The sequence below is a fragment of the Diadema setosum genome, chromosome 3 (assembly GCF_964275005.1).
Source record: "Diadema setosum chromosome 3, eeDiaSeto1, whole genome shotgun sequence".
In the NCBI taxonomy this organism is placed as follows: domain Eukaryota; kingdom Metazoa; phylum Echinodermata; class Echinoidea; order Diadematoida; family Diadematidae; genus Diadema; species Diadema setosum.
This window is the reverse complement of record NC_092687.1, coordinates 26227391-26237705: the sequence shown is the minus strand read 5'-3', so window position 1 is coordinate 26237705 and position 10315 is coordinate 26227391. Positions and strand designations below refer to the sequence as shown.

At 39.1% G+C, this 10315-nt stretch overlaps 1 protein-coding gene across 1 annotated transcript; it reads right to left on the bottom strand.

Moving 5' to 3' along the window:
- Positions 1 to 7633: 7633 nt before the first annotated feature.
- On the bottom strand, positions 7634 to 8632 carry LOC140226313 (uncharacterized). Its single transcript, XM_072306808.1, has one exon. The coding sequence runs from the start codon at positions 8630 to 8632 to the stop codon at positions 7634 to 7636; it is 999 nt and encodes a 332-aa protein (XP_072162909.1).
- Positions 8633 to 10315: the final 1683 nt, after the last annotated feature.

Genomic DNA, 10315 nt, shown 5'->3' with positions numbered 1-10315 from the left:
ATGACACGTAAAATAGTATATGTTCTCTTTTTTCATAATATGCATAATATATATCTAAATAATGTTTGTTGGTTTATTATGTATCTACACTATGATAGTAAATTTTTTTTTTTCTTCAGGAGCCACTTTATTGCAGACAACTTTATTTTGGTTCACGGATATAATATCCATAGTTTTGCATTGCATCTCGCTCATGTAGTATTTTCGTTCATTATAATGTTGCAATGATTTTGTATAACTATGTTACAATGTTATTGCATTTTGATGGAAATGAAATACATGAAATGACCTAAAATGGAATAAATGAAATAAAATAAAATGAGACATAACAAGATGAAATGTGAGATGAGCCGAAGAGGTTATGTTTGTAGTGGTTCTTCTTATTTTGTTTTCTTCTGAGTCGATACTGATTTTGTTTCACAAACGAAAGTGCTGTTCATAATTATCATACCCTCACGTGGGGAAACTCGTGGTGCCCATCCAATTATTGTCGGGGGGGCCACTGCCTGGCAGTAACCCAGTCGAGTGAAGCGATCTTTGGAAATCTTAAAATTGCCTTCAGACCTTAAAGGGGGATGAAAATTGAGCTTGCAACTCTTTGCAAGAAATGAAGAGTCCATTATATGACATTCTACAGAGCATATTATTCTAAAAAGGAATTCAAAGTTTATTTGATGAAAATCGGATATGAGATACCTGACATATCCGAAATCAAAGTAAGATAAAGAGATCCTAATTAAAGGTGGGTCCCACCTTTCATTAGGATCGTGGTTGTTGTTGTTGTTGTTGTTGTTTTGATATCTCAGTCATTCAAAAACCAATTTTCATCAAATAAACGTTGAATTCCTCTTGGAATTACATGCTCATTCATATTTCATATGACGTTTCTCATTATCTCACACACACAAAAAAAAAAGTTAGAAAACTGAAGGTCTCAACCAGAACTATTATCATCCCTTTAATTTAAACTCATGCTGCGAATTCTCATACTTGACGGCATGTATGAATAAAGTGTAGCCACCCTTCATTGGCTTGGTATGCTTCGCTGAACTGCTCGTTCTGGTTTAACCGCCGGGAGAGCGGCGAGGATTCTTTTTTTTTTTTTTTTTTGGGATCATAATGTCTCTATTGATATTTTCATTATCATTGTCAACATGCAGGGTCTCCTAAGTGTGGCGCATATGATCGCGCATTTTTCATAGTGTTTACCTTAGTAAAAGTCAAGTTGAAAGAGCCCTCTTAACCTTTCGGATTCTTCTAAAATGCAAAACATCGGAAAACCGAAGCGCTGATCGTAATACTTAATCATGAACCTCACGCACGGAGGGTATTAGTGGTAGTTATGCCCGCCTCTCAATATTATACACGGCGGCGGCGTTCAATATGAGGCGCAACCTGTTTGGAATACACGTATGTTTTAATCATGCCAAATCCTCATTGCATGCGCATACCAGTGTACGCAGTGATCAAACGTCAAGCAGGCATATAGATTATCGTGTGCAAAACGTGTGTAGTGTATCCAGGATACACTTTCCGGGAGCATCCTCGTAGGAAGCGATGTCCACAACCGCACACACACACTCACACAAACACACATAATATGCACGCACGCATAAATATAACGGTGCACATTTCCATTGCATGGTTTATGATTATAATCCGCTCGTGAGTCTCGTTTCATTTTTAACATCACCAATTTCCGGGATCAGCAACGAATAGCATACTACTAATAATGTGTCTAGATGGTCATACAAAATGCTAGAGGACCATTTCAATTCTTTTCCACACGCAGTCTCAATCATATAGAGCAACGGCGTAGGGGCACATTCCGTGAAAGAAGCCACTGAAGAAAAGAAGTAGGTTAATTGATTGTAAAATTGCATTTGTTTCCATTTTAAATGCAATATGTTCCAGCTGAAATAATTTCAAACGAATTCTCTCAACCAGTCTCAAACCAGCATTTTCGCAATTAGATTTAGATTGTATTTATCTAGATTGCATTAATAAAAAAGATCATAAAAATGTCGATCTTTCTTCTTTTATTCTATAATATAATACCTCCTTTCATTTTATACTGCGTTGAATGCCATAGAGAACTCAAAGATTCTGATCGTACGTAACCCGATGTTTTCGCGGAGCCACGGATGGGAATATATTTCACATCGATATGCCACCACCAAGTGAGTCATAATCCGTGGAAGATTTGTCCTGTCTGACCAAATATTACCCAGAATACCTTTCAGAATGAGGGATGTCTAAATTGGTCTCTAAATATGACGCACTGACATGGCGGTGTGTCGAAAAAACTTTGAAGTCAGCTGGAGTCACACAGACTTTCCTTCTGCATAATTATTGGCATTAGAAGGGATATCTTGCAAATGCCGAGTTGTTTACAAAAGTCAAACATCTGAGGAGGAAGCATTTTAATGTGTGTGTACAAGCTGCGAGATGTACAGTTTGTTTGTTTGTTTGTTTGTTTGTTTCTTGTTGGCTTTCAATTGTTTCGAGGCCAAGTCAAGTAGTGATATGACGTCGATTTAGATAGAAAAAAGAACAAAATAAAATAACTTACAATTAAGCTTAGCATTCCTAGCTCTGCTTGAAGAAGTAGATTGAATATCTGTAATGACCAGCGTTAGAGACAATTAATTATATTATGCAAAAAAAAATTGTTTATGAGTGCGATGGTTTCGAATATTATAAGAGCGTGCAAGTTTAACCGTCCTATTCAACGACGCGAAGCGAAGTTGAATAGAACGGTTAGGATTTCACGACAGTTAGGGTTTCACGAAAGCTCAACAAAACTTGAGAAAGTGTAACCAAAAAAAAAGAAAGGATTATCCTTAGAGGCAGAATCAACTGAAATGTCATAGATGCCAGACAGACGTAGACAAAGCTAAAAACAATCAAACAGACAAACAAACAAACATCACAGATTTGCTCGCAGAAAAGGCAAAGGCCAACCACATTCAAAATGGTGTGCATCTTTCTCCAAACTGTCATCATTGTCTCGAACTCTCTCACATTGATCTTCATAAGAATTTGTTTTTCGTTGTCTTTCTGAGCCTTTTTTTTTTCTCGGTGACATTTCTAGAGCAATGTCTGTATCAGTTGTATATGCATTTCCTTTTTGTAGAGGGAGGGTAGTCTGTAAAAAAAAAAATGCCAGCAAGCCCCCCTTGGCGCCAAGCTAAGTGCCGAGGAGCATCTTCTTGTGTCTTTTTCCTGCTTGGGTTTTGCATTAGAAGATTTTTGTTGGATGTCGGAAAATATTCAAAGCTCTAACGAGTCTTGACCTCACCATTTTGACAGCGCATACTGGCTGGATCTCTCTTGATGTGAGAATACGCATGCGAGGCTTCTGTTTGTGTTTCAAGTGAAGCTGATTGAAGTCTTCACAAACAGTTTATAGTGCTTTCAAAGTCACTTACTGTGAGGTTTATTTCTTCCTTCAGCATTCATCGTTGATTCTCAAGTTATCATATTGTCATAGTAGTCGTCCTTGTATTATCTAAAACTTCATCATTCCTTTGCTTCATTCTTCGATTTCTTTCTAAAACTTAATGGTAAACAAAGTTGGTAACAAAAAGAAGAACAATGAAAGAGAGGGGAAGAGACTATTAAAGTTATGGAAAATTAAAGAGGTTAAAATAAGAAACTGGAAGAAGAAAAGGAAGAAGAAGGAGAAGAAGAAGAAGAAGAAGAAGAAGAAGAAGAAGAAAAAGAAGAAGGAGAAGAAGAAGAAGAAGAAGAAGAAGAAGAAGAAGAAGAAGAAGAAGAAAAAGAAGAAGAAGAAGAAAGAGAGGCAGAAGCATAATGTGCCAGATTTGTTTTGGCGATTACCGTTCAGTGCTAGGAGCCAAATATCGACCAATATTTGTAATATATTTCAAAGAATTAAGGGTTCCAGTTTTGTGGGTAATGATGGTGCCAGCTGACCACTGGCATAGCACACTGGGCGTACGTCCAAGGGTGGTACCTCCTATTACGTCTTTGATATTATCGTACCTCCCCGTTACATACATGTGCCGAGTTACTCCCTTCTTTTATACCAAGCTCAACCTGTTCTGCATACAGTTTCAGTGATATTTAAAAACAGTGACATCACAATTATCTAAACCATTACTTATGGGGGAGGCCTGGGGTGAGATGACAATTCACTTGTGAAATGATGACTTCGAAAACAAAAGATTTTTAAGACCTGAATTTGTACAGCATTGAAGTAAGAAAAAAATATATTCAATAACCCATTCCTCAGCTTCTAAACGTCACTCCGTTCTATTTCCCAGGCGAAGGACAGGTCACTTATCAATCAGTCGTTGTTTTTGTTGGTTTGTTTTTCTTGGCTCTTGGTAAATAAGCCTGGACATTTTTTTTCTGTAAGTAAAATTATGGTGCCCAGAGGCTAAGAATCTAATATTCAATTTTGGCGCCACCATCATTCTAGTCATGTTAAACATATCAGCCTAACAATGGTTACTCCGAACCAGCCCTCTAACTTGATAAGGCTGCAAAAGAAACCACGCTGCTGAAACGTGTACCTGACATAATATAGCGCCATACAATACCAAACTGCTCACATGCACACCAGTCCTCACTCTCGCATCCATCTATACCCCATCTCACTCCTCAACCCCCCCCCCCCCCCGCCCCGCTCTCTCTTGATCTCTATCTCTCACTGTTTCTTCATTATCTCCGTGTGTTTGTGTTTATCGGTGTCCCTCTTTCCCACTAACCCGGTAAGCTTACGCCGGTCGCCGATTCTTCTCCTCGCCATGCCGAGGGCGTGTTCGTAATTGACGTTGGAATGAAGAATCACAAGGAAGAGGAGAGAGTGGAAACGAAGACGACGACGAAGAAAGAGATGGAAAAGAAGAAAAGAAGGAAGAAGAAGGAGGAGGAGGAGAAGAAGAAGAAATAGAATTGAGAACGAACAGAAATTGAATGGAATAATTGCAGAACTTTTTTTCTGAATTATGAGACTATGATAATTATTATTAAAACATTCGTCCAAATGAACGAACATTCTTTTAAACGAAATTCCTATCGAATTACGTGTGAGTTAATCAAATTACACACTTCCCTGAGGTTGGTGTACAGGGACGCCTGTGTGTTACAGCGTGTCCGTAGGCGAGGAATTGATATTTTGATAGTAGAGACGACACAATTGTACAAACAAACGATCCACTGCAAAAGCAAGTCCATTTTCTGTTACATTTTATCGTTTACTAAACATCTCAAATGCCACATAAACATTGAAATTGATTTGGGAGACACGCAGTGTGGTAAAATAATTTCAGCGACACTTGTTTCATATAGAATCTCTGATGTAAACACAATATATTCAAAACATAAAAATAATATAATTCTTCACGTCAGCAAAACATATATATTATCACTATTTACAATTGCAGGCATGAACTAATGTCATCTCCTACCCGAAAAGATATGGAATCTTCCTCTTTTTTTATCCGCGCCTTATATACTTTCTATTAGTAATAAGAGAAAGAAAGAAATTTGAAGTTGGAAGACTGTTTCCTTCGTTGTTTTTGTTTCATGTTAAATTACAAAATAACTGATTACAACAGTCCTTCTTTATCATGGAATATTACTTCCTGGTATTACAACGTATAGATGATAAACAATGATAAAATCCTCAAACCGGTTATGTCTTAGAAGAGGATGGACTAACAGTAATGACATATTTATTCAATGAAACAACGCACTCATTTGATTTTATTTTACTTTATCTACACTCAGCATTAACCTCCATCTAAGACAACAAATCAAAGTTGGTTCGAAAACAAAGCAGCGCGTTATACTGCAGCAGATAAAAAAAAAAATGATGAGAAAAACATCAACTAAACACTTATTTACGGAATGAACACCAATGATCATTATTTACAGATTACAGTGACAAGTAAAATGTTATCTGTTGGTATTGTAACTATAGGCATAATATTCAAACATATCAAAGGAAAGTGCAAGTCATGGGTTTTGGTAAACGCCCTCTTTTGGGGAGAGCGCGTCTGCATTTCACCTGTCGTTCTCAATTCATTGTTTCTTGCTAATAATAACCTCACCCCATTGATCAAAACTAACCCATTGATCAAAAGATATTGCGCTTGAACCCTCATTACCATAGATAGAGGGCGGCATGTGAAAGCGTTTGCATCACAAATTCGTTGTTCTGACCTTTACATCCGGGCTTTCTCCAAGAGAGCGACGCATCCAAAATAATACATAAATCCTCAAAATAGACAGAGAGATAGATTTAAAAAAAAAATGATCAAGAAAATGATTATTATTTCCTATGATAGGCTTTACAGCAAGCTACTCAGATCGTTCTCACAAAAAAAAAAAAAAATCTCAGATTAAACAAATTGACAGATTTAAGGGTGATACAGACGTGTCCTAAGGTGTTTTCACCCATTCTCTGAGACAGCCTAAAATCTCCATAGATCTCGTACGTCACCCGCTGTTTGCCATGGGTAATGACCTCGTATCTGATTTTACGATTTCAATTTGAAGATTTTGATCGCAAAACGAGGTTTTTGTCCATTTGATATACTGGTGATTGAACCTGCTAAAAAAAGAGCAAAAGATGACAGAAAATATGGGAATTTTTTTTTTTCTTTACAATTGCAAGAATTGTCCTTCCATCCAAAAATTGAGGTATCATTGGAGAGGCTTTATTTTACAGAGTTTCTGAAAATGTCTAAAATGCCTGCAATCAAACTTTTCATTTTTATGTTTTTGTTTTTTTGTTTTTTTTTTGTAGTCCGCCGCGTTATTTGGCGGATAAATGACTGGCAAACGTGACGTTGCAACTAAAATATTGACTCCTGACCTGAATTCCTTCCCTACATGGAAATAATAACATCTAGAGCATAACTTATCTTCGACTTAAAAAATCGCTCATCTCTAGGATATTTATTGGAATATTTCGTCAGTAATCCCTCTCCTTTTAGATCCCTTCCCATATAGCAATATAAGAAAGGTACATTTCTCACATTGTGCATGAAGTCTAGCGTATCTTACAAACCCACGAGTAGTTCAGCGACAAGACTAAAATGATCGAAATGATGATAGCATATTGAAACCCAACCATACTGAAGTGTGATGATTGCATTGAGTACTGTTGACGATTCACATTTATGTAAAACGGAGAAGAAAGCATGGGTAGAGGCATAACGTAAAAGGTGCACGAGGTAATGGGAAAGTGATTACGATAAATTGAATAATGATTATATACATATCTCACAAAGAATTGCACGCAAAGAAATCATACCACGGTCTAAAGGAAGGCGTCATTTCTTGATATCAGGACGATACTTCTAGTGTCCATTAATCTTTCTTTCTTCTTTAACAACCCACTATCCATAGTACAGTCTCTCCAATTAGATTAAAACATCTAATAATATCTCGAAGGTTTTAATGGGTTAGTTGGGAAAGCCACGCTGGCATTTCGTTTCTCATCGGATTCAACATTGCATAATCATTTACAGCCATCTTTACTACAAAACGCCTTTCATGATATCAAAGATGGGGAAAAAGTGTGATACCAAAACAGTTTAACCTCTCTCGTTGTTGGCGCATGACATTTCTCCTCATACTTTAAACTGAGGTCAAACTACTGCTGCACTTCTTGTTGTTCCGGAGTGCGTTGCGTTACCTCCTCCTGCCTTGCCAGCCACTCACGTACTAATCTATCAGGGGACACTTTAGTCTCTTGCACCAGCCGGTCCTTGTCCATCACGTACGTTGCTCGATAGGCCTTTTCGTAGAGTCCTTCGTAAGAGTCAACACCTTCCGAAATAAGGCTTATCCGAGAGCCTGTCCGCGAGTCTGACGGCGTAGAAACGCGCGCTGATTGGAGGGACAGGTGACTTGGGCACCTGCAGGAGAAGTTCGGGTGGATCATGCAGCATTCCTCGATGTTAGCACCCCGAAGGTCAGAACATGACTTACTCAGAGGATTACACGTTGGTGGGTTCAAACTGCGGCTAGAGGTAGGGATGGCTCTGGCGGACCCAGCCGGGCTGCGGTCGACCGGTCGTTCCCTGCGGACGTGTAAACTGCAGCAAGCGGGGCCAACGCCCGAGTCCCCATTGGCATTTGAGTCCAGGCTATGGGCGGTCGCATGGTTGTCCAACAGAGCCAGGGAAGCTGGTCGTTGCTTCTGTCGCTTCGGCAAGAGCGTAGGTGTGCCCGGCTGTGGGGAATTTATGTCTACCGGACTACCGTCGTTCGTTGTGATGGCAGGCGAGCTGATGTCCATGTTAGCCAGGAGGTGCGCACAACCAAGCGAATCAGTATCCGAAGAAGACTGTTGAGAGATTGTGGACTGCGACGCGAACTTCTTGCGATTATTCGGAACGGGCGAGGAGGCGAGTCCGTTCGCTGACTTGGATCGTCTGCTGTTCGGGCTGGGACTCGGATTACCCTGCGAGCCGAAGCGGGGATCGAACGCTCTCAGCCAACCAATGTCGTCACGCTTTTCTAGCATAGAATTCACACAGGCCGTCTCGAGGAAGCGGCTCCGCCTGCAAAACCTGGGTGAACAGTACACACTCAACCTCTGTTCCTTCAGCTGCACAATGCCTGGACTCGTGCCGCGGGCTGGAGACATCGTCAAAGGCACACTCTGCGCAGGACCAGCCGCTGAATGCCTTCAACGCTCTAGATAAGATTCGCTCGCAAAAGACGACACTGTTCTTTAGATAATGTCTTGTTCTGAGAACCCTAAAAAAAAATGTCAGTAGAAGAGTTTAGCTGCACCTTGTAACTATTCAATCGTACAGAGCGATTCTGAGACAGTCCGCCTTTCTCGTTTATATTAGTTGCGCAGTGTGACTCATTAACTCGGGTTAATTTGCGTTTTTCAAGTCGCGAGCGACAATTCAAGAGGTCCCTAGTCCTTAGCCACTAACCTTCTTCAGAGTGCTGTCAACGAATGCAAACTCGCTCGTTTGGTATTGATCGGAGGACTTTGCGTAGGAGTGCACTAGCGAGCACAGATGCACAACAGTTTTGTTAAACCAGGGTTCAGAATGGTATAAAAGACCAAGATGTGTGCCCCACTTTCCCTTCGGGTTGGTTTCTCTTTCAACCTCTGCTAAATATAGCCAAGCGATGTCCCGGATCCCAAGCGTTGAGGTAACGGCGGAAGTCCTTCAATGTCTTTCAATCAGTGCTATATGTTTTATATAACCTCCAATATCCCAGATGTACTGCGGATGTTTCGACGTAAGTCAAAGCGATTTAGTTGACGTGAATGCTGAAAGCAAAAAGAGAGAAGACAATATGCCAAATTAGGGTCAAACAAATCTTCAGCTTTCAAAATATCCACTTCACTTTCCGAAAAGCAAGTATATTATTATCTGCAAATTGTTTCCACTGCAGTACAAGTCACGATGATGCATATTGCTCATTGTTTCTAATACACATCCAGCAGCGGTCAGTATTTTGATGCCGCTACCTTTCATTTTCTGATATTGCTACAGTATAACAGTAAAACAGAAGAAAACAAAACAAAAAAAAACACAAGAAGAGCGAAGAGTACCCACGTCTGCTGACACTGAGAACTGAAAGACAATCTGAAGCACAGACTCTGTCACAATGATATTTATATTTGTAGCAATACAGAAATGTATGCATTGGCTTGACCGTTGAACTTGATATTTCATCTAGTATATTACTCTCAGATTTTCGAGATGATTAGCGAGTACTGAGTCGATGTATTAATACGCCGTTAAGACGAGAGTAGCGGTTGATATTGTGCAACATCACGCAGCGAATAATGTCATAGATTGATTGTCTCTTCTGTAATGTTTCTATTAATAGAACTATATTTCATTTTTGTTTTTGGTCTTTCTATACGACTGGCTTTGATTCGTTTGACTCTCTCATTGCGTCAGATTTTCTGATGAAAGACTTTTTTTAATTATCACATACAGAATCACAAGCTTTCTTTCATGTCTCTTTGGAATGATTTCATCTCTATTCTTAACCCAAAACGAAATCTTAATGAACTTGTTTGTCTTAGACACCACTAGACATAGAAAAAGAAAAAAAAAATAGACAGACGCTGGGGGAATATATGAAGAGTTTGTTTGCAAAAACCGATAAGTCCATTTTTGAAGATTTTGAAGTACGGTCTCTGTCATAAAGTACAAAATAATACCTTTTAAATGATATATTGGTCATTACATATAAAGGTATATTTTTGAAGTTATGGTCAAAAGAAGCAAAAATTTTCTTATTATTCTCTTTATTTTTCTTGACCTTTAATTGCAAATATCTCAATTTGACA